The following is a 25,803-nucleotide window of genomic DNA, read 5'->3' as shown; positions in this document are numbered from 1 at the left end:
ACTGAATTTATTCTGGAGTGATCGTGATATTGGTCTCCTCCACTTCTAGGAGTAACTTCAATAGAGTGTTCTCAATGTTATTTTTAGGTAAAATAAACATTATTTTATAATCATGCCATTCTTACAGCACTAAATATACACTGTAAAAAATAATCAAAATAGAAACCAAATCAGTGACTTATGGATAAGTACTGTGGCAAATAGAGAAAAATACGAAATTTTTTGATTCACACTAAAAGAATGGGTGTTGTGATGAATCACGAACCACAGTACATGAATGATAAAGTTGGAATGATTTTTTTGAAAAATGGGTAAATACAACTAGTTCAAAGTCTCTTTTCTCAACAATACACCAATGCACTTTACCTCTAAAAAACAACTATCTATATATGAAATAAACTGTATAATGGGTATAAGATATATTTATACAAAATGCACACAATCATTAGTTTCTTTTCTGCCATATTAGAGACATTAAAGAAGGTTTTCAAATTCCTCTAATGAACAAACTCTGAGGACTGACTAAGCAATCAGCATCTACTTTGAAGTCATAAGGGACATTCACCTTTTAACTACCAACTCCACCAAACCAAGAGTTGTAAGGAAGCTTCACTGGGAATCAAATAAAGTCGTATCTCTGTCCTTTTCTCCTCTGGATCGTAGCTCACACTCCTTTTTATTGGACAATTCCTCATCATCGTCTGATTTACTTTCAAGTCTTATGTGAATTGATGACTTCTGGAGGATGGGAAAGGAAAAAAAACTAAACAAAAGGTAAGAAAATGAGACATCTTTCAATGGGAGGTTACCTCAAATGCATTTCACCATATGTAAAAGGTACTTTTTTCCTCTCACACGATTTCCTGTCTCCTGTTATTTTCTTCTTGATTACAGAAGTTTTCAAGTCATTGTTTTTTTTTTTTTAGTGTTTGAGGCCTTCTTGTACAGAGTCATATAGCAAAAGGGTTTTACATTCAGACAAATGTGGCTTGCTAGGAAAGCGCCTTACTATTTGAGCGATGCTCCCAGTCCTTTTTGCTTCTCAATTATTTCTTAACTATGGTCTTGCTTTTGCCCAGAGCCAGCCACAGACCATGATCCTCCTCTATCACTCCCACAGAGCTGGGATTACAGATCTGAACAGCTATACCTGGTTTACTGAGACAGGATCTCATTAACTGTTTGTCCAAGCTTATCTTGAACTGTATGTAATCTTATGGATCTCCACCTCCTAAGTAGCTGAAATTATAGGAATGTGTCATTATTTTGGGACTCCGTAATAATTTTGTGTTTCCACTTATATAAATTATTGTATCTTCTAATATGATACTTTAGTACTTATCATTTCTGCTTACCTAAATTAATTTTGACTTACAATCTTTTAGAAAACACCTCATGGAAACTACAGAAGGTTTCTACAGAGTTGTCTTAAGAATGATTTTAAGTCAAAATTATTTACTATTAACATGTACATAGAAACATACATATGACAAACATCTCAAAAAGCAATATGCTAAAACTCTCATCACCTAAATCCCACATAAATTTATTAGTACAGGAAATTCATAGGTTGGCTTCTAAAAAGAGTTTCAATTCTATAAAACTATTTAGCCAAATAATTATTAATTTCTGGGGAAAAATATAAGACATTATTCTAATTATAATGATTAGAATCTCTTTTGTATTATGAAAGTTAGTTTAGAGAAAATAAGAGGATTTTTTATCAGAATTATTATAATTCTAACAACTTCCTCATTGAGCCACAATATTTCTTTCAGCGACTTGCAAATCCAATTTTGTGAGATTCCCCAAAATTTTCTCAATACTTTAAATTTTTTCAGCAGCGTTAATTTACTTACTTAGTCACAGTCCATAAAGCAGGAGGAGATGGTAATTGGAAAGAACAAAGACAGCAAAATTTTGATCATTCAGTTTTAACTAAAATCATGCAAAAGGCATAAGAAGTCTCAGTCTCCAAATTTTTCTCAAAAATTAGCATGTAGCATATTTTCAAAGAGTAAGTGAATAACAATAGAGCCACTGCCACCCCTAATCTGTCTCTAGTGTTCTTCCATTTTTTTAAAATTATAGTCCAAGAAACAGGGCTAAAGGTACATATGAAAATGATTTTCACTATTAAATCCATGAGAATTTCTACTATACCTCAAGAACTCTGTCCTACTTCTTATTCTTCTGAAGTTCATCTTTTTCTCTACTAAATTATTTTCTATTGCTGACTTCTATTGAAAGAATCTCTAAAATGTAGACTATTACTCCACATCCTGACTTACCGTTCTTTCAAAGAAAATTTCCTACATTTCATATTGACTAGACAGAACATTTTTTTTTAAGTTCAACCTAAGACCCCTTTGCCTTTGAATTAGTTACTATCCTCTGTGCTCCTGACTGACCCTGGGTATCCTGTTCTCTCAGGCTGTACTTCAGGGTACTGTTAAGATCTAGTTGAGTTTTTTCCTTTTTAAGTTATGTAGGCTATCCTAAGCCATAGATCCTTTGTACTACAAATAGAACTGGTGCAGTTAATTGAAGGCTTCCTGCTGCTGTATATACTCAGCTACTGAAGCAGTTTGAAATTTCAGTCAGTTCTTCTAACATGGAGCCAAAGGCAACTTTAATTTCCTTTGACACCTTTATGAAACTAACACTGATAATATGTTTGGTGACACATTGACAAGAACTGGATTTTCCCACCTCTTATATCTATTGTATCACAAATACCAAAGTCTCAGTCATCATATGTGGGAACAGAGCGGTAATGAAGACAGTGTCGGTTCACACGTGGCAACAAAATCTTCCACTGCTCATAAAGTATCTTCCCTTTAATATTTTAAAACCATTATACATAGTGGCCATTATGGTCTAATAGTGAACTTTGCAGTGTTCACAATATGCACTTTTTTGGTATGAGAGGTAATTAGTGGGGGGATTTAAACAGAAAAAGATGATTCCAGACACCAGAATTCTAGACAGAAGCAACTTAAAATATTGCTACACAACTCTAAATAAGTATTATATATCAAAGAAGTTCTTGTGATAATTTTTAAATAAACTGATTAAATTAGTTCAAAACTGCTTTATGAAACTTTTACATGTAGATTGCAGGCTTCCTGAGGGAAGTCATTCTTGTTTTATTTTTTAGTTTTGTTGTAGTGGGGGTACATTGTGACATATACAAAAGTTCTTACAATATATCATACTTGAATTCACCTCCATCATTCTCCTTTGTCTCCCCTTCCCCCATTTCTGGAATAGTTTCAACAGGTCTCATATAGCTATACAGGATATTTCATTGTGATATTTCCAATTTTATATGTATTATAACACAAATTGGCTCATCCCCTCTGTTTTACTCTTTTCTACCTTAGCCCCCTTCTTGTGGTGATTTAAACAGGTTTTAAAATTCTATATTCATTCTTGTATAGGAACGAAATCAACCACATTCGTCTTCATAACTTCCTTCTTTTACCCTCCCTCTCCCATTAGTGAACTCCCCTTAGTGTGACCTGTTTTTCATAATATTGCTTATTGGGCCTATATTCCCCATATGAGGGAAAACATGTGGCCTTTGGCTTTCTATACCTGGCTAACTTCACTTCAGATGAAGTTCTCCAGTTCCATCCATTTACCTGCAAATGACAAAATTTCATTGTTCTTTATGGCTGAATAAAATTCCATTGTATATAAATACCACATTTTCTTAACCCTCTCATCAGTAGTGGGGCATCTTGGCTGTTTCCACAGCTTAGCTATTGTGAATAATGTTGCAATAAACATGGGTGTGCAGGTGTCTGGAGGGAAGTCACTCTTTACATGCCTTCCAAACAGTACCTCAATGAATTTCATCTGGTATAGACCTATTGAGTGACAGGCAAAGAGACAAAATGGGAAATCACAGGACACTATGTTTTAGATGGTGAGAAACTATGGACTGCTGAAGAAGTGGAATAAGCAGCAAAGAACTAAAGTCAGGTGTGCCAGAAAGCATATGCAAAAAATTAAAAGAAACAAAGTAAGTACAGGAGTTGTAATTTCTCAAAGTGAGATGGAAGCAAGCCAAAGAATCCAAATTCCAGAGAACAGTAAGCATTGTATGCTCCTCTACAAAACCAAACGTTTACAAAAATGAGAATTAAAGGCCATACACAGTGGCTCAAGCCTGTAATCCTAGCTACTCAGGAGGCAGAGGAGGATCACAGTTCCAGGCCAGCCCAGCAAAAATCTTTGCAAGACTCCATCTCAGCCATTCAAAATGGTCATAGTTGTGTGCACTTGTCATCCCAGTTATGTGAGAAGTAAATAGGAAGATCATGGTCCAAGTGGGTCCAGGCATAAAGTAGACCCCATCTCAAAAATAACCAAAGCAAAAAGGGCTCAGGGGGGTGTGACTCAAGTAGTAGAGCATCTGCCTAGCAAGTGTGAGGCCCTGAGTTCAAACCCCAGTATTGCCAAAAGAAAAAACAAGTGAATTGGGCAAAAACCTTTAGAACAAACATTTAACAGCCATATGAATTGTTTTACTAAGAAATGAAGGTGAATTAGACATATAAAATTCAATACAAAGAATTAGTTTTATTTTCCTAATACTTAAACTCAATAATCTTAAATGGATATCTCTGATCACCAAAGTTCTTAAGAAATTTCAAGTGGAAAAGGGACGAAAGAAACAAAGTCTTGGGTGTTTTTAATCACTTTAAAATACTTATTCCAATAAGATTTTTATCATCAGCTTTTTTTAGTCACTAAAATTATTTCTTTTACTGTTACATCTGGCATCTGCCCAAGCCATTACATGGTTTCTCAGTTGTCAATACATTTGCTCTGAAATTAAATTTTTTGAATAATTAATAATTTTTGCCTCTAAGAATGATTGAGGAAGCACATTATAGCATGCACAGATATGAAGTCTTCCTGATTCAGACTGATCTGTTAGGATTTTCTACTTTGCAATGAATCACATACTAAGAAATTAAATGCATTACTATCATTAAATCTTAAAATGATTTTACAGTCACCTAAGATTTCTTGGACAGTGTTCTTACATTTAGAAGAGAAACTTCCCTTCTGTATACATTCTTTTCCATATGTATACTTATCTTTCCCATATATTCAAATCATTTTTATTATAATCTCCTTCTCTCCAAAATTTCATATGTAAACTCTCCACATATACTTTGATCCAGGTATTGGGGTACTAATATCCTATTGGGCCATGCTACAGTTAATATCCACTCCCTCCAATTCATTCTGAATCTCTCTGTCATTCTGAGTCTCTAGAAAAGAGACCAAGAGAAAATGCATATCTAAATCCTATAACTGTTTCTCCTCCTCAAACACTGAATTTTATTTTCAAGTATATTAATACATTTTATTAACTGAAGTTACTGGCTTTAGATTTAAATGTCTTGAAGGCACAACACATACATGTTGCTACCCTTTGATCATTTTATATGCTTGCCTTTACTAGTGACCACAAAGGATGAATCCCTTTCAATACAGCTCTGAAAGCAGGCCTCTTCACTAAGTACATGGCTGAAGCAATTTCACTCCCCAAAATGAGAAAAGAAACACTGCATATCTGAAGTTTGCAACTGACCAGTAATTTTCAGTTTAAAATCCTTGCGATTCACGTGAGGCTATCTATAGTCACCATTCTGTTTAAGTATAAAAAATTGCTAACTTTCAGTTCTTAAAGAAATACAGTGTTACCTATATGAGTTATTTTCCTAACATTCACTACATTTGTGAATATATGCATATATGAAGATGTGAGTGTAGGCCAAGGAAGGCATAATTTCTGCAAACCATTTATACCTGGGTATATCTACCCTGTGAATAACTAGCCCAGAGAAATACTGAAGGCTTCTTTCCCCTCCAGGCTTACAAAGTTTTTCTCTTATCACCCTTCCTCTATGCCTCATTTTTGAAAACTGGTCAGTGTTCCCTACTAAGCTCTACCTTCACCTCTGCCAGTTCAGATGGGTATCAAGACAAGTGCTGCGAAGAAAAAAAAGGCTGAATATTGAAAGCACTATGTGAATAATCTCCCAATCTGTTTATTCTTTCTTCTCCTGAAATACCTCATCTGGTTATCTTGCTTCAAGCATTTGTTAAAAATCTCAACTATTGTGACCATTCCACATAATGAGCAAGACCATCCCCCCCAATCAATCTTCTCTTTGTGTAATAGCACTTACCATTAACCAACTACATAATTTAGTTATTTATACTCATCACTAATTACATTTACCAATACACACACCCACAGGCAAATACAACAGAACTCAAGTTCCATGACACCAAATATACAAGGTTGTTTGTTTTGTTCCCTCATCTATTTAGACACCTAGACAATGTCTGGCACATGAGACATTCAAAAATATATGTTGAATAAATGAATAGTAGACTCACATCTACCTTAATGTTAGAAATCTCAAAGATATTTGGGGTTTGTTCCTCTACCTTTTGCATTAATTCCTGGTTTTTCTATTTCTGGTCCTTCCAGTTTCCTATCACTAGCCTTTCACTATTTCCATTGGGCACTTACAGTTAAGAGTGTGTGATACAACTTATTTTAATGAGTCTTCCATCCTTTACACTGCAGCCAAAGTTGCATTTCCAAGAAGTATTTCTGATCATGCATCTCTCCTCTTAAAATCTGTCAGCGGTTCACAGTCACCATCATTCCATGGGAATAAAGGTCTTTAATCATCTGCCTCCTGCCTGGGTTTACAGCTTCATCTCCTGCCATGGCAAACTTATAGACTGGGATTTCCAACTACTCTCAAGCACATGGAACATCCCTCCATTTATCTCCTTTGAAAAGCTTCCCAGACCTTCTCAATCTTGGCCCCTGTTGCAGTAAGTCTACTTTGCCTTTTTCTTCCACTCTACCCAGTGTGGTTCTGGAAGCAAGACACTGTATCACTTACTTTGGCCTAAATAAGGTGGCCAACCATGATGCATGTTACTGAAATGACTCAGCCTCTTTGGGCTCAGTTTCTTCACTCTTGTGAGGGAGTTGATGGGGAGATAACTGAGGCTTGAGTTTGGGGCCTCACACTTGCTAGTCAGGAGCCCTAGCAGGTGAGTCACTCTACCAGTCCTCTTCACTTTTTAAATGATGCTACCACCTACAAAGGGGCCCTTGGGAGAGACAAATGAAATACACACTGAAAATTCATAGCACTTAATATATGCTCCCTGGATGTTATTATTCATCCTGAAGATATATCCTTAGCCACATTTCAATTGCCTTGCCTAGACATAATAAATGAAAATTACCAGAAGCAAGAAATAAGAGAGACATTGTTTGTTGCTTGGTTTATTATATTTGTTTCTTTTTTAGTTTGTCCACTTTTCCCTTCAGTATTAGCTTTATGAGGCATCTGAGTAGAAGCTAAGATTCTATACCCTGCCCAGGCATAAATTTAAGAGGAAATCAGATTAGGAATTGATGATCAATCCTCAGGATCAAGAAAAGAAATGAAAATATGGCAGACAGCTAAGGGTGAGCTCTTAGGATATTGCTAGAAGGTTCTGGCTCCTTAAAAGTTTCTCAGCCTGATACTTTATTCCCGGAGTTCTCTATATTCTTATACTTTCTCTGTTAAAACTTCCAGCCCCATATCTATAGCTGTATTTAACTTACTAATCAGGTATCATTTAATTTAAAATCTTTCAGAGTGTGTGACTGTTACTTCTGAATGGCCTCAAGTGTTTTATTTTACTTGGCATAGTCAACCTAACCATTCACAGAGAAGCAATCTCTCTATAAATGAACAGATTTCCACACGTGGGCTGTAATATATGCATAACACATTTCTTGCGGTGTTAATTTTGGTCTAACATCCTCCTGATGGTCTTGATTACCTTGGAGACTTACATCCTGTCTTCTGTATATATGTAGTTGTTAGTCACTTCTACTAAGTTGTCTCACCACCATTTCTCAAGAATGATAACAGAAAACATAATATTTCAATAACTGATTTTTCCTTTCAACAAATGTTCATTCAACCTCCTGTTTCAAGGCACTGTACTGAGGCTTAGTCAAATCTAATTCTCATGTAAAAGAAAAATTCTGTAAATGTCCAGCTAGCTTTATAGGAAGAAAAATAATTGAAACCGCTTCAGGATATTAGTGAAAAGTATAGATAAGTAAAGTATAGATATCTTACTATATGACCCCTTAAACTTGCTTTGTCATTTTTCTAATAATTGGAACTCCTAGACTATTGAACACGATCAGTCATATTATTCACATGATTGTAATTCAAATATCATGTGACTCACAAGTATGCAAAGAAAGCAACAGCATATAAATAAACAAGATAGCACAGTGAGAAATGCCATTTGGAATAGCACATTAACAATAAAAAGTGATAGTAATAATTTTTAATTGGGATTATTAGAGGCTTTATACACTTTGTTTATTTTATTCATGGTGGGCTAATCAAATAGATGGGTTACTGGGCACAGATTCCAAGTAAACGATTTATGTTGTGACAAATCTTAAGGCATCTGGTTAAGTCAGATATCTCTCTTGGGAAATTAAAATGAAACAAGAAGTGTTTTTGTTCTTAAAAATCTGTACTCTGGTAGATAGGATCCAACAAAGAATTAAATATCTCATCTAACTTTTCCAATGCCATGTTTCCAAAAGGAAATTACATTAAATTTGTCCATTCAAAATGCAAAAAGCAAGACATCCAAGAATGAGATTTCCAGCAGAATGTAATTTTAAAGACACGATTTTCCTCCATTACTGAAGATAGCAAACATTTTAAAAGCCTGTTCTTTCATAATTGGATTCCAGATCATTATTTTTTTGGCCAAAAAGAAAGGTTTTCTGCATTCTTAAAATAATTAGGCAAGATTTCAAATGAAATTATCCAATTTCAAAGCTCTATTTTCTCTCTAAACGCCTGTTAGAGAAGGCCTGTCGATGACTAAGCTGTGTGTCACTCTCATGACTTTATTAGGAGAATGTTCTAAGTCCTTCACTTTCTATGTAATCAGAGCTATAATTTCTTCAGGTTATTTTAAGACCCAGCTATGGCTAAAGCAGGAAACTCAGTTTTATTCTAAGCTCTAGACATGTCGACACAGCAGAGCAGGGCTCCAGTTCTCTGGGCTATCTTCTTTCATAATCCCTCTTTCCTGGTGTCAGACCAAAGCTCTAGGTTAGTTGTACTCCACTCTCTTGGTATCCCATAGCTCCTTCAAGACATTAAGGGTAGTATAGCTGTCATTTTAGAAAATGTTTGTTAACATATCACTACTCTACAAATTAAGAGCATACTTGTCAAGGCAGCATTACCTTTCCTAACTTGTACTTAAAACCATATTCAACAGAAGGACAGTTAAGAAAACTCAGGTGCCAAAACCATTTGATAAAAAAGCAGAACAGAAAGCTCTAACTACAATTGTATGCTTAGTTTATCATACTCCCTTCGAGTTTTATCACTTCATTAATCAACCCTATTTAAACAAGCTTGTTGCCTTGAATTATGATGATTTTTTTTTTTGGTTTTTCAAAGTAATATTAATAGTGAGTGCCATTTCTGAAAGTAAAAGGTAATCCACTTCTTCTATAATTGTGAACTTTATAAATATCTGCAGATTTGGTGTTTAGAATGGAGAGAAAATATAGCATCATTATTTTAATATTTTGATGAATATCAAAAGACTCTCCTACACATGTATTACTAAAGCATATTACTAAAGCAGATTTTAACACTTCCAAAGTTAACATATTGATATAAAATGCTATCTTGCTTTAAATTTGTATCATGGCTTTAACAAATTCCTCTGTGATTTTTCACCTTACTAGTTTTTCCTTTAGGTTAAAATATTCTCAAAATTTTCCCTGATGCTATCATAAGAGTAAAATAACAATATCCTAGCTACATTAGTTGAGCTTATCATGCTGTGAGCATACAGTTTAGTGTTTTTCACTCAATAACATATTGAGCCCATTCTTCTATGCTAATATATTATTTATCAATTTTAATCACTATATAGCATTTCAGAGTATGGATTATGACAATTTGTTTCTGTATTGACCAATACTTAAAGTGCTTTGTATTTTTCATTACCATAAATAATAATGCAAACACATATCCTGGTACACAAATTCTTGTGTATTCATGCAGGTATCTCCATACAGTAATTAAGTGAAAACACTGGATTATGGGATATATACATTCTTTAATTTGATGCTCCTCCAGAAAGTTACCAGTATGCTCTTCCACTAATACCTTAGGGTGTCCTTTCCTCTAAACCCTATCCAACACTGAGCATTATATCATTTTATTTTTATTAATATAATGGCTATGAAAATAGCACCTCATTGATGTTTTAATCACACAGAAGACCAAACACTTACTGACACATTTATTGTTCAGTTTTGGTTCTTCTATGGAGAAAGTGTAGATTTATAGCCTTTGACCATTTTTCCACTAAGCCATTGGCATTTCATATTGATATAAACTCTGTATTTGTGCCTTACAGATATTAACTTCTTGAGCTATCTCTTGTCGGTTACGTGGTGGAAAATAGTGGCATAATTTGACATTTAATTTCTAACTTAAAATGGCAAATCAAATTGTCCTTTTTTAACTTTCTCTAGATAGGATTACATTGACCTAGATCTTTCCTAGAATGAGTTGTGATGACCTAACTCGTCTATTAATATAAACAGAAATATTTTCCAAGACATAATATGTAGATTGTATTTCTAGCAAGCAACTTTTTCATATTGGTTCATGAAATAGAATCTTGAAAACAGTTTTAGGTTCATTCTCCACAAAGTGCTTACAGGTCACTTAACAGAACTCACAGATGTTGGTAAAACTAAAACAGGCACTGTACTTCTGGATGTAAAGTTCATTTCTTAATGTGGCATAGCTTTAAGGACTGGTAACAAGTCTCATATTTGAATTTATATGGGAATAAGATACTCTACAAAATAAATATTTCAGATGTCTGAAGTATTCTCTTGAAATATCAAAAATAAATACACCTTATTCTTTAAAAGGACTCTATAAAATGAGGTAGAAACACCCCTGCATTCAAAGGTGCCCACAGCTGGTAATGTAGTTCAGTGGTAGAGGGCTTGCCTAGTATCCATAAGACCCTGCGCCACTAAACAGATAGATAATAACTAAATAAGAAAATAAATAAAGCCACCCTGTAGGGGAACCAGGATCATCACTGGACCCACTGATCACTGCATTGTGATACAGTGGTTTGTTTCTTCTGGGCTTGAGCTATGACAGTTGGCCCTTATGGAGTTAGATTTTTTTGTTGCAATATCTCTATTTTTCAGGATTTTTTCTGTTAATGTTGGAGAAGAGATGGTTTTCTTCTTATTTGCCATTGTGTACCTCAACTAGGCTGTGGGTAAGGCTAACTATAGCCTGTTCCCATTCCTGGAACCTGTGTCTTTTAATTTTGTGTCTAAAATACACATAGTCTTTCCAAAAATGGCCATTTCCATTTAATAGGTTCACAAATTCTTTTAGAATTAGATGTAGTATGGACACTCAAGAGCTGGAGTTGGACTCTCCAACTCTTTTTCTAGCTTACTTCAAATTCTTGACTTTGGATCATATAGAAGTTCCCAAATTAGTAAGTGATCAGTAGAACTCTGTCTAGTTAAAGAAGACAGTTCCCAGTAAAATCAACCACTGTGGGAGACTAACAAATGCTAGACTGACTAATAATGCCATTTTAAATTCTTGATTAAAATGTACAAAATCTGTGATTATCTATGAAGAAAATGTTTTCTAAGATTGGTATCTTATTTTATAACAACATTGTTTTCAAGTATGAAAACAGCATGTGTGACCACTGTTTGTGTAAGGGAATATGTGAACTGGGAAAAGAAAATGAAAGGAATCCTTTTTTTTTTTTTAAAGTGTACTTCAGCCAGAAGAACTCATTTATATTACTTCAAAAGTAAAGTCAAGAGATCCTAAGCATGCAATGTGTTCTCACTACCGTTTCTTGTCAACTCTACATTAAAAGTCCACTTTCTACTTCAGTATTGCAAACCTGGCAAAAACAGAGCGGTGAAATGAAAAAAGTCAGGAGGGCAGTAAGTCCTCTTCTTTAGTTAAGTGTACTGGTTTAACTTGTGCTGATCTACCTGCAAGATCTTGACCTGAAAAATAGAAAAATGACCAAATCCATGTTGAGAAAAGAAGCTGACTAGAAAGAAGAGAACAAATGAGGTATAGAATGTGTAATAGCTAACAACTAAGTCTTCAGCTTAAATGTATAGGACTCTGATAGCAGCCATGCTAGACTCTGTTAAGAGCGCAGACAGGAAGAATAGGAAAAAGGTCCAAACTACACTTGCCTCTCACAAGTTTACATTTTTAGTTCTTTCATTCTTAGTCACCATACTGACTTCTGATGAGCAAAGGACCAGGCTTTATATGAATTACAAGTGGAGAGAGAGAGTAAATAAACCATCCTGAGAACTCATTTTCATTATGCATTCCATGAACTTCAGTCATTTGTAGAAACAGAGTCAAGTGACTACTATGAGGTGGTCATAAACACATATTCTATCAAAAGAAATCAGTGTCTATAAGCACTTGCTGCCTTTCTGATTATATTTGTTTTAGATACTAGAAAGTAAGTTTTTCTATGTGTGAGGTCACCAGTTGTGAGCCAAGAAACTAAGGTTAAGGCTTAAATATTTATGTGTAGACAGAAATCAGAAACATAAAAATTGCTGTCGGAATTGGCTTTTGTTTGTTCATTTCTTCTCCCTCCCTAAAGTAATCTAAAATCAGAAATTGATCAATTAATTTAAAATATTATTTCTATAAATCTTTTACTACTATGCCAGATGTCCTCTTTTCAGCTAAGACAAATCACAATATTATTTTCTCAAAATTTGAATTTGACACCCATCAGAACATTCTTGAAGGCTCTCCTCTGAAGGAGGTAGAAAAAAAATTGAACTGGGATTCTCCCAGTAGAGTCTCCGGGGAAATAGGATATTAATTAAGTAGGACTGTAAGGTAACATTCTCTTTTCTGAAGGTCACTAATAATCTCCACTATATAGAATATACCAAAGACACAAGCATTTGGCCACATGTTAGCCAAACTATATTTTACATGTGTGTAAACTTAACTGAAAATAGTTTACCCAGAAGATTCCTTCTTAAGAGTCTTTTAACTCCTTTAAAAGCCAAAGGAATAAGCCTGATCATTTGGTGCTTTATTCCCTATTCATACTGCACATTATTAATTAGGATGTAGCATGTGGTCCACTGGAAAGGGGCCTGCAAGTAGGATGAAGAGTTCAAAATCACAACTGCAAAGCTACTTCTGCCTAAATAAAAGATCCCCCAAAACCTTAAGTGTCACTAACGGAGCTCCATATTTAAAATATGACAGTTAATATTCATAAAAATAATTATGAGCCCTTAATAAAAGCATTGTGAAGAGTTAAAAGCTCTTCCTTCAAGTTTCTAAATTAAAAATAGGCTTTTACAATATGTTCTTTATATATCTTATGCTTAGAAAATCCAGTGGAAAGGGTCTAGAACTTTAACAGTGCAAAAGCATCACTTGAACCTAGGAGTTCATATCCACTGTAGGCAACATAGCAAGACCCCAATCTTACAGTGCAAAAGCACAAGTACAGTTGAAATCAGCTGCTGTAATGGTCAAGTCACTCATTCATGTACTTACTCATCCCATATTTACTAAACAACTGTTAGGCGGTGGACATTCATGTAGGTGTTAGGTTTGCTTACTGGAATTTCCATGTTTTAACTAATTCAAGGATTTATTTTTATTTTATGTATTTTTTAATGTTAATGAATGTGTTCAGGAATGCAACTCACTTTGTTCTCTAAAATTGATCTCATTAACAGACAACTGATTACTATCATTCTGTTAACTGGCTATGAATCTTGGTATAGGATACCATAGTCAGGAGGGTCCGATATATCTAGACCTCTGTCTCATGAGCTAGAAACTAATATTTAGTCCTCAATTCCCCGTCATATGTCTAACACTGTGTGAGTTAGAAATCTTTGCAAACTGGCTTTCACCAACCACCCAAGTAGCTAAAAAAAAAATTTTCATTCTCAGAACACTGAATATTTGTGAATGACTGATGTGTTTTTGGCAAAGAAGTGAATACTTCAGTGAGGCACACTATATTCAGCAACGAGATACACTTAACATATGAAAGGAAAACTTCCATGCATTACATTTCAAAAGATTGGAATGGAAAAGAAGGAAAAAATACTCTTGTTATCTTGATTGCAACATGTAGCTTTGGCATTATCTAAATATCACCCATAGTACATGTAAATCCCAATAAAATATGACTTTAAATCCAACAACCAATATAATCTCTCTTTCAAAGTTTTAACAACTATAAACTAGAATTCAGAAAAAACTGTGACTAACAAACTCATAAGTACTGTGCAATGTTTATTCCAAAATGCTGTTATTTACTAATTATTTCAATTAAAGTAAATTGGTTGAAAAAAGATAGTTGAAAACAATTCCTTACTTATGAAGCAGTAGATCTACAGCAACTCCTAATATAAGTGGCAATATTATTGAAATATTAGATTGAAATGTTTGCTTCTTTACAATAATTTCTGTCGTAGTGCTGTTTAGACTGAAAATTCTGCTGTATTTGCAAGTCCAAAATAAGTTCCAATTTTTAATAGTGAAATGAAATTCTAAATGAAACCAAAAATATTCAAATATAGTCACTAGGCAAAGAGATAAGAAAGGTATGAACACATATGAGGAAAAACCTTAAGTTTCTAACAAATAATTAAATGATAATCTTCATTACTAAAATGGGAATAAAATAATTAACTCTGAACTGAAATTTAGTGCACAGTCATTTTTTCTATTTCTATTTATTTCTATTAGAAGAATGACACAACTTCTGCTACAGAGATAGAAAAATAATTGAAATACAATGCATGCATTATATATGCATCCTTACACCTATACATACATCAGCAGTCATGTTCCATACAATGTTTACACAGACAGTAGACCACATATATGACAGTGATCTCATAAGACAGGACTGAGAAAAGACTATAACTATATATTTTATTGTTTAAATACACAACTATTGTTTTATAAGTGCCTTTAGCATTCAGTGTAGTAACATGCTGTACAGGCTTATAGCTTAAGAGCAATAGGTTATGGCACATAGCATGGTGTGTAATAGGCTATGCCATATAGGTTTGTGTAAGTATACTCTTTGATGCTTGAACAATATTAAAATTGCCTAATAACACATTTATCAGAATCTGACTATGTCATTAAGTGACACATGATTGTTTATATAAAGAAGAGATTGATTTTGATTGCTGCAAATTACCAAACTAAGCTAGATAAATAGGAACAGTTCTTTATAAACTGGTCACGCCATAATATCTTCTGAAAAGGTAGTGTGTTCAAAAACCAGCCAGACACAGCACAAGCTTCAGAATAAGCAACAGAGTTCACATAAACTGGAGCTAAGTGGGGCTCCAAACCTAAAATCTGTACTATCATAAATGAATGGAATCAATCAACTTTGCTTTTTTAATCAAAGTTGCTTTCATTGTATAAAAAAGAATATATACTCTTGTGACCTGATCTACTTTAGAACAGTAAAAAGCCAAATGGCTAACATGTTTCAAGATCTCAGAGACCCTCATAGTAGTCAGGAGAAGACAACCATATTACCTACTGAAAACTCTCTCTCTCTTGTTGAAGATACTGTAGTCACACTGGCCTTCATTCTGAAAACAAACACATACAGACTTAGGGGCTTTTGCTCTGGCTGTTTTCCTTTGCCTGGAGTGGGTTTCCTTCCACTCCAAATGGTGAGATACATAAATAATTGAGTACTTCCCTTCTCTAGCTCCACTTAATTAAAATCCTTCCTATACTTCCATAAAATGCAAGACTAATACACTGTACATTGTCTTTGCATTTTAGTTATATCCTGTCCAATTGGATAACAACCACATTACAAAACATCATTTCAATCAACATCGTTTGATTGAATTTACAAACTGAATTTACTAATTGCTGTTCTGAGACCAGGCACCAGTGGCTCACACTTGTAATCCTAGCAACTCAGGAGGTAGAGAGCAGGAGGACTGTGGTTCAAAGCCAGCCCATGCAAATAGTTTGCAAGACCCTCTCTCAAAAACACCCATCACAACAAAAGGGCTGGTGGAGTGGCTGAAGGTGTAGGCCCTGAGTTCAAACCCCAATACCGTAAAAAGAAAAAAAGAATCTGTTCTGTTTCCATTCATTTGTGTTGTGAACACTGTCATATACAAAGTTATTTAAAATAACTGGATTCTATTCCTTGTAAGCTATTTGAATGTGCCCCTACTTAAACCAACCATCATTAATAAAGCTGTATATCAGTTGGAATTTAGCCTTCTCCTCTTGGTTGCTTTTGAAATTGCCATTTGTGCACAATAATTTGCACCTCAACATTTAGAATAGTGTGCCATATTTCCTAATGAATCCTGTTAGGATTTTAACTAGAGTTGTACTGACATACAATGCATCTGTAAAGTATAGAAGAAATTGATATCAGGCTATGAATGAGTTGGGAATTGAATGGCTGTAGAGTTAGTATGGAAGTGAGATTTACCATATAATATTACTTACTACACATGAATGCTATGCATCAATCATCATTTTTTTAAAAAATCAGCTGCTTGAATGACAAAAAGATGTATACACCAATTTTTGACCACATAGCTTTTAAAGATGTAGTCTTTTCATGAATATAGCATCACTCAAATCTGTTTGCTTTATGTATTTCAATAATTTTATTATTTTCTCCAAAAAAGTTTCTATTATAACTGTAAATATGATTTTTTTTTACATTTTATGTTTGGGGCTTTTTTTAGTATAAAGTAATCATTCCTTTTTTCATGTTGTACATTATTGACCTTGTATTGAACTATGTAGCTGAACTCTTTATTAGTTCAATTAGTTTCTTTTCCTTTTAAATTCTTTTACATCTCATTAAGGGTTCATGTCTTGAAACATTGACAAGGGACCCAAAGACCAAGTTCTTGACCTTAAAAAGTGTGTGTTTTTATTTTACCATTAAATATGTAGTTTCAGATTCATTTTGGTCACTATCACTTATTCTCTTCATCTACTTTTAGTTTAATAAAAGTTTCAAACCTGGGAGGGTACTGAATTTTGCTGAATGCTTCTCTGAATCTAATGAGATGATAGTAGTGGGTTTTTTTCCATTTAATCTGTTAACATGATTACACTCACTGGCAGACTCTTTTGCTTTACCTATTCTTACATTCCTGGAATTATCTCCCATAAAAGAAAACCTAAGTGGCAAGTAATATGTGAAAACTAATCAAGCCCATGACTAGTCAAGGAACTTCATGTAAAAAATTAGTAATGCTATACCATTTTTTTTCATCTCACTTGGGCAAAAATACCTAAAGTCTGATGATATCCGGTCTTGGCAGGGATGTGGGGAAAATGGAACTCACAGTATGACTGAAGCATAAAGAAAATCTCAATTACATGTTGGTTTGGTGTCCAAGGAAGTTGACTGAATAGCAAATAATCAAATAGAAAGATGTTTCTCCCATGTCTACAAGGCAATTTCATATATTTTGTAGTCATCCAAAAATGAACTTTCATAAGGGTTTCTAAAGTTATTCCATACTAAAGATTTCTATGTGATAGAAGATTAAGTTAAGAAACAAAAAGGATCACTTTTATACAGGTCAATGATGTGGAAGAATTTCCATTTATTGTTTGGATAATCAATAATAAGAGACTAAGAGCATTGCTTTTACTATGTTTAATCCACCAGCTGCTTGAGGTTTATTTTCCTTCTTATAAGTTAGGTTAAATTGATATCCAGATAATTTTTTTCTAACATTTTTATATCCATCTTTCAGAAAAGAAAACAATGAGTAATTCCAGTGAATTGAGTTTATAACTCTAAAAATTAAAAAGCCCTGGAAAGCAGCTTGAACCAACTCTTATTTCTTGTTAATACTTTATATAGGAATGGGAAACTTCCAAATGCAAAGTCTGACCAACTTTGGTTTGCTCATTCTCAGTATGATTATTACACCAGTTCGAAACTTATGTTGAACCCACAAAGGTGAGGAAACACAGCTGGTCATATTTGGAAAGTCACTGAAAGGACATCGAGCTACATTCCCTCACTGTGATCCACTATGCTGAGATCTACACTTAAAATATGGTTCTACTATCCAAATCCTTTTTGGCCCATACGTATAATTTTATAATGTCAACCAAGTTAATTTTCTGAGTCTTAATGCCCTTATCCTAACTTTTGCTGAGACTTAAGGCTAATACAGAGCAAAAAGACCACTTTGAAAAACTGTGTATCTCCACTGGTGTTACTGCTATTTCCTTCACCACTCCTCTCTCACTGAGACATAAATATATTAATTTCATTCTTCTCTTTGAATTGCTGTGTGCAGAGATTGATTCACCCCTTCCATCTGTCTTTCTTTAATATCTCACTTGTTCTGACATTTTACTTTAGATAATTTTTTAAATTACTGATTCCCTTGGCATTCAAAATTTGCTTATTAAATTGTTTATCAAAATCATATTTTTGCTCTCCTTGTCAAAGAATATGGCCAATTAAATAATGCCTGAATAAATGTAGATGAGCTCTAAATAGCAATCTTAAAGGCAGAATTATTTCAAATTGATGCTCTTGTTAACAGAAAAATCCATTAATTTTTGTCCTTTATCTAAGAAAACTGTACCACATAAAAATATCACCAAAGGGAAAAATAGTATTAAATGTGCAGTGGTATTTGAATAACATAAAAGTACACCTGTAACCATTTTCACAACTAAATTTATTCTTCTTCTTGGATAAAAAAGTATGCATTTATATTCAGGCAGTCTTAAATTAGCTATTTCACACTTCACATTTTGAATGCAGAAACATATCTCATGAAATTTCAATTGGCATTATTCATTGAAAAATCAAATGAAAAAGAATATTCCAAAATTCCCTTTGTTCAGAATAACTAAAAGATTTAAAGGGGCATTGTACATACATACAGTCAAAGCTCTGAAGGTCATTGTTGACTTATATTCTGTAATGGTCTTGATTTTTGAGGGAAATACTATAATGCCCCAAGAAAATCAGGAGAGACATTTCTAAAAAATATAAAATTCATAAAAACAGAATTTGTGCAATAACACTGTATTCTTTAATCACTCATTCAATCATCTAAAAATAGTCTCAGGAACCAATTATGTGTTAGGCACTGTAGGAAATGAAAATAGAAGTAAAACATGATCCCTTTTCTCTTAGAGCTTATAATATAACTAATTGGGACAATGGGGACCGATATACATAAATACCCATACTGTAAAACAGTAAATCTAAATGTTATAAGAGAATAATGAAGGACTGTGGGGGGAAGAGAGAGACAGGATGATAAAGACAGAGAAGAGACTCTACATAACTAGGTAAGCAGGAGCACTGCAGAGTATCAGAGAGAATCAATGATTGTGTCAAGCATTAAGAAACATTTAAACAAGACTTGTAAGAGGATTATCTCCAGTTTAGACCAGTTAGAACAGAACAAAAAGTAATTCTCAAAAAGGAAATGCCTGATTATCTGTCTGTCTATCTATCTATCTATCGATCATCTATACCAATAACAATAACACATAAGAGAAAACCTAGCTTAAATATACAGCTGTTAAGTACTAATATTGATTGAATGAGGAGATTTGGAGAGGAAAACAAGTTGCTATTAACTCTTCTCTTCAAGCTACACTGTGAATCCACAATGCATGTTGGCCAGGAGTTTGGCTCAGTCCCAGTCTTCTGGAGCCTCTAGAAAATCATAGCTGATAGCCTTACACTGCTTCCTTTGCAGATAAAGGCTTTCCCATCACATCCCCGACAAGGCAGAAGCAAATGGAAATCAAAATAGCTTCAGAACACTTCTTGGTCTGTTCTAGCTGTGCTTTCATTCCATTTGACTTAGACCAGTTGGAATGCTAAGGGAAAACCCATGAGGCATCAAGCATGTGAGATAATGTGTCAGGCCCTCAACAATGTTTATCTAACCTACTGCGTGTACCCATCATTGTTCCCTATTCACAAGAAAGCATAACACTCAGGGGAAACAGTTCCTAGCACACACGGCCAGCTATTTCTCCTTTTTTAAAAATAGAACTGTCACCTCCATGAACTACTTCCTTACTCAACTATTGTAAAAATTTGTCACAAATCTAGCTAGATGCCAACAAAATAAAGATTGTGTATTTTAAACATTTTGTTTGGAAGTTATAGCTCTCTCACCATCTAACAAAAGTGCTACTTGACCCATGATTTACCTGAATTAAATACCTGACACAATGTAGGTACACAACAAATGTCTGTGTAATGAACACTGTATTTTTACCCCTTTAAAATTGTAGAAAACTGTGTTTATTGGAATATATTCTCAGACTTCTAACTTTAGCTGATGAAGACATACTGTTTTTCTTTTGGGCCCACAAAGAAGAGGAACTTGTTGTCTTCATTAAACCACTTGCCAAGCACATACTGCTTGGGCAACAAGTTTCAGCACAGTTGAGGTTAGAATTGGAATGAGGGACAATGATGAAACTTCAGAAACAAGGAAAGGTAAATCAGGCATGGTAGTCACACCTGTAATCCCAGCACTTGGTAGGCAGAGGCAGGAAGATCACAGTTTAAGTCCAGCTTGGACTATATAGAAAGACCCTGTTTAAAAACAAAAAAGTAAACAACAAAAGGAAAGGGGTTTGAAAGGATCTTCACTTCTAGTACATAACATTAATCCTAGAGAGAAGTTATCTGATTTCACATTCTCTCTTTCTCTCTCTCTCTCTCTCTCTCTCTTTCTCTTTCTCTCTTTTTCTCTCTCTCTGAAAAGTAAACAAAACCTTGGATAACAGTCTTTCCCAGGCTCCCTTACCTACCTACTCCTTAAAGCTCCCATCCCTTCAATATGGTAGAAGTAACTTCAGATTAAAATAACTCCACTGCCAGACATGGTAGTACACATCTATAATTCCAGCTTTTCAAGAGATGGAGGCAGGAATCATGAGTTTGAACAAACTCAGGCAAAGTAAGCCTGCCCCTATCTCAAAAACAAAATATACACAAAAGATCTGGGGATCTGGCTCAAGTGGTAGAGCACTGGCCTATGGATTCAATCCCAGTACCACAAACAACAACAACCACAATAATAATAATAATAACTGCAGAAGACTTCCAAGTCTATGTAAGCCTACTATCATTCTACTTGCTTTAGACTAATGGAATATTGAAGGGAAATTTAGTTCTTTTGGAAGGATGTCCTTCATGGCTTAGCTTCCCCAAATTTTCCCCAAAAGCTTCACTTAGCCATCCAAGTTAACAATGCCACAACTACCATTAGTCACTTTCTATCCCATTGCCCTATGTTATTTTACCTTAGTACTCATTCCTATTTAGTGTTATCCACTCAGCATTCAACTTAACAATCAACTCTGTGTTTCTTTGTCTTATTTCAGTTTTATGCTCTGTGCCTAGAATAATACCTAGCATATGGTTGGCTCTCAAATATTTTTTAAGTAAAAAATGAACAGAAGAATGACTACTTCACCTCAGCTCCCAAAGCTCCAAACAATTTCATCACTTCCCAAAATGTTCAACATGCTAATTTAAAGAGTGGTCAGAAGCAGCTTGTTATGCTCCTTCTTCCATTGCTTCTACTTCCATTCTTTGCATATATTTTTACATTTTGGCTTCTTTTAAGGTACTATAATTGTTGTGTTTCCCGTTTTTGTCTTTCACTTGGCAAATTCCTAATGGTCAGTGAATTCCTCATATTTGGCACAAACACAAAAATATTTATTTTTTAAGAAGACAATATGATATTTTAGTAAATAATATTAAGTTTATATGTAATGATAATATTATGAATATACTTAAAGGTCCCTATAAGTTATCCAGTCTAAAGTATTGTGACTCATGAAATGTATTAATATACATTTTCACAGCTCATAACCTAGCAGTATGTTAATAATAAAGAAACATAAAAATATAAATTTGACAAAATCACAATCCTATTCTGATAGCAAAGTATCAATTACTAAAACCTGCGTTTAGCACAAGGTTGAAGTAAACTAAGACAAATTTCTCAAATGTGAACCTGCATATTTTATTGTATTAGAAGCTTAATCCATTCATAGTTATATCTGAACAAGCAGAGAATTATCATATATATATATGCGACATTTATTATATGCTAAGAATTCTACTTGATCTATTTAAACCAGCAACTTGAATTAATGTACCATAATTACAACATCTTTTGTAGCTACACTTCATGCATTGTTATAATAAAGCTGTAAGCATAAATGATACTATTTTACGGGCATTATAATTTACTATCAAATAATATAGATGTTGATCCACCTGTTTCCCTACACCTTATGTTCAACTTGTATATTCATTGTGCTTATAGTACAGCATTCAAATATATTTCACAAACCATCTCTTAAAACCAACCTTCATAGGATTTTTAAAAATACCTTAAATCTACTGGAGAAATTAAGTAGCATTTTCAATTTCTTAATTTAGAAATTATAATTTTTAATAATAGAATTATTATTGCTTAGTGAATGAAGAAAACTCTGTGGGGGGTGTGTGTATTATAATGCCATATTCAGTGGATGGTACAATAGCCTTGAGGAGCCCTGTTTATGAGTGATATTAACACCAAACAGAGAGCTCAGCAATGTCTGTTTCTAAAAATAAACCCTGTGTGTCTCTTGTCATCATCAACCAGTCTTGTGAGCTCTGTGACAGAAAGCATCAAGGCTGCCTCTCTGCCTTTCTGCAAGCATTATACATTGCTACCCAAAAGCCTCCATTTCTCAAGGTGGATGAGATAAAAAGAATTTTGCAATCACCCTTAAGCACTCATTTAAACAGCATTATTGCCCCCCTAAGCAGACAGTTATGTTGTTTTGGCAGCAGGAAGGAATCTGTGGTTTCACTTGAATGTTATTCTTCTTTATTTAAACTACTAGAAATAACCCAAAAATGACAGAATGCTCTTTCTATAAATAATCATTCCAGTGTAGAGTTATATTAGGAGGTAACTCAGATGGCATGATAACGCCTAACAAGCTAATCTTAGACCTGCGATGCCATAAAGAAAGAAATACCGAGGCTAAGAATAACTGACCCAAAGGAATTGGCCTGCTAAAGAGAGGAGTAGACATGTGGGCATCTGCAGATTCTAATGCATTAATGATCCCCTGAAAGCTTCTTTCCTTCATGAAGGCAATATATTATGTTGGTCATTAACATAATAATCAATAATGCTTTTACAATGCATTGATTCATAAAGGTGGCTCAAGATTCTCACAGCAAATGAGATTATAAAAATTAGTTGATGGAAACCAAAGAGTTGGCTCATGCATAATTTCACTATTAGCTAATTGGTAAATTTTATGCTTAAGTCACCTGCAAAACATACAATCTCCACCCAAAGAAGTGAAATTTAACTCACAATAAAATATAATATTATGATAGTATAGAAACATGGCCAGTTTTTGCCCAAATAGAACCCGTATATATTCAAATTAAGCACAACATGAATTTTGTTAGCTAGATCTTAATTCTTGAACTAAAGTTCAAGAATTTCATGCTAACCATCAGTAAGTGCCTTATACCCCTTAACCTACTTCCTCAAATATAAAATAGAAATATTGCTATAAGTACTGCATATCTCTTTAAGTTGTGGTGAGGAGTAAATGACAAAGCAATGCCTAGTTGAGAGAAACTCTTAAAACATTAACTATCAAACAATTTCTAATAATAATGACTGAAAAAAATGTGTCCTATCCCTGTCCTCCTAAACTGTAACCAAGGTAGAAAATCAGAGTGAAAAGTATGGAAGAAAAAAGACAAAACAACAACTGGTAGTGATAACTTTAGACTCAAAATATATACTTGAATTTTAACTGTAGCACATTTCTAAAGCATCATCAAGAACAAAGTTCAGATGATGTTCAACTAGTCAAGAGCTTTTTTTAAGTTCACTCTATGGGGTAATAATTTTCTAGGTGAATATGTTTTTACTAAAGCAAGAATCCTAATATACAATACTGTTTAATGAAAATCCAGTGAAATTTTCTTGTTTTATATGGGTTGGTTATTTTGTTTTAATTTGGTATATTTCAGTTTTAATTTCAAGTTGTAAATTATGAAACATCTTCATGACATTCTCATATTTGAACCTAGTTGGGAAATGTCATGTCTTACACAAAATTTACCCCAAGCAAACTTAAAATAGTATCCAATCATGATCAAAACATTATGAATTTAGAAGTTTCTAATACAAGTGGTGGACCATGAGGAGAAGCAAGAAAATAACATTGTGGGTATTTCCAACCTTATTAGTATGCAGAGTTCAATCATAAGTAAATGACTAGTTACACTTTGTGGTTTGGCAAATTTGTTTCTTACTTAAAAGTGGTTTTCATTGGATTTAATTATTGGGTATTTAAAAAACTATGAGTAAAGACCTCTCACTTACACTATGGAAATGTTAGCATTATAATGAAAGGAAAGATATTCTCATAAAAACAAAAGAATCACTTAGTTTTGTATTCATAAACTACAGCAGTATAGAGTAATCCTAAACACTATGTTCTCTGATAACACTTCAAAGTGTAGGTCATTAAATATTGTAAAAAAGTTATTTAAATTAAATTTGTTTTGTGCAAGTAACTTAGTTGAAAAGCAACTGAACTAGGAACACAAGCTACTTTCTTGTCCTTCAGCTCCTTATTGCCAACCTCCTGGGATTAGTAAAGAGGTAAAGTGCCATTGGAAAGGACACTACACATCCCAAGTAACCACTGGCACTTCAACAATACAGACCAGGGACCACCACAATGATTTGAAGTGTATACCAATGTATTTTTGAATCATATCTTCAAGCTTTTTATTAAAAGTCATTTTCATGGGCTTTTATTTTAATTAAATTGTTTATAATGTATTCCAATTCAGAAAGAAAAGTTAAAAAGTAGTTATCGTTCCATAATATAAAAACTGCTCATTATTCTTAAAATGCAATAATTATGACAACATACTGGCAAAGACATTGCATTCTGAATACTTTAAAGATCATTTTATTCATATACTGATAACAATTCGTGTATTATTAAATTCTCTAGAGTTTTTCTGCATCCCTCGGAGCCAACATTAAAGGAATACTCTATTCAAGTTCATAATAAATGAATATATCAGATAGCAAAGTTGACTTTCTTTCTGGAAAGTGACAGAGATTTCATGTTTTTATTTTTTTAAACAGTTTTCTTCCACAATTATGTGCTTCAATCTTTTATTATCAGGCTCTAAATACAGGGAATATCAACAAGGCAATCTATTCAATGCTAGTAAAAAGTTATATCAGTGTTTAAACTGATATATTATTATTACAAAAAGGAAGCAGTAACTAGAATTCAATTGAAATGTAATTGAGGGGCTGGGGATGTACCTTAGTGATAAGGTACTAGCCTAGCATGGGCAAGGCAAGGCCCTGGGTTAGAGCCCCAACACTGCAAAAGACAGGACTGCTTAGCAGTGAAAGCTAATTTAAAAGCATAGTCCAGACAATTTACATTACTGAAGTATTTATATTTCCACAAGCTAAAAACTAAGGAAAATTGCAAAGAAGAAAATTTTTGATCA

At 33.9% G+C, this 25,803-nt stretch overlaps 1 protein-coding gene across 34 annotated transcripts in view; it reads right to left on the bottom strand.

Moving 5' to 3' along the window:
• Nucleotides 1–25,803, bottom strand: part of Hdac9 (histone deacetylase 9) — an 844,179-nt gene that overhangs the window by 442,316 nt on the left and 376,060 nt on the right. For 4 of the 34 annotated variants that reach the window (XM_074065095.1, XM_074065096.1, XM_074065106.1 and 1 more), the window contains one exon: nt 15,756–15,811. The exons of 26 other annotated variants lie outside the window; for them this stretch is intronic. In XM_074065095.1, the coding sequence (XP_073921196.1) occupies nt 15,756–15,811 (56 nt within the window). Of the gene's footprint in view, nt 1–565; nt 739–3,600; nt 3,648–12,075; nt 12,094–15,755; nt 15,812–25,803 lie in introns of those variants that run through there. 4 more of the 34 variants (XM_074065117.1, XM_074065114.1, XM_074065116.1 and 1 more) reach the window with 3 other exon arrangements.

This window comes from Castor canadensis, chromosome 2 (genome assembly GCF_047511655.1).
Source record: "Castor canadensis chromosome 2, mCasCan1.hap1v2, whole genome shotgun sequence".
NCBI lineage: Eukaryota > Metazoa > Chordata > Mammalia > Rodentia > Castoridae > Castor > Castor canadensis.
This window is presented reverse-complemented; position numbering and strand designations above follow the sequence as displayed.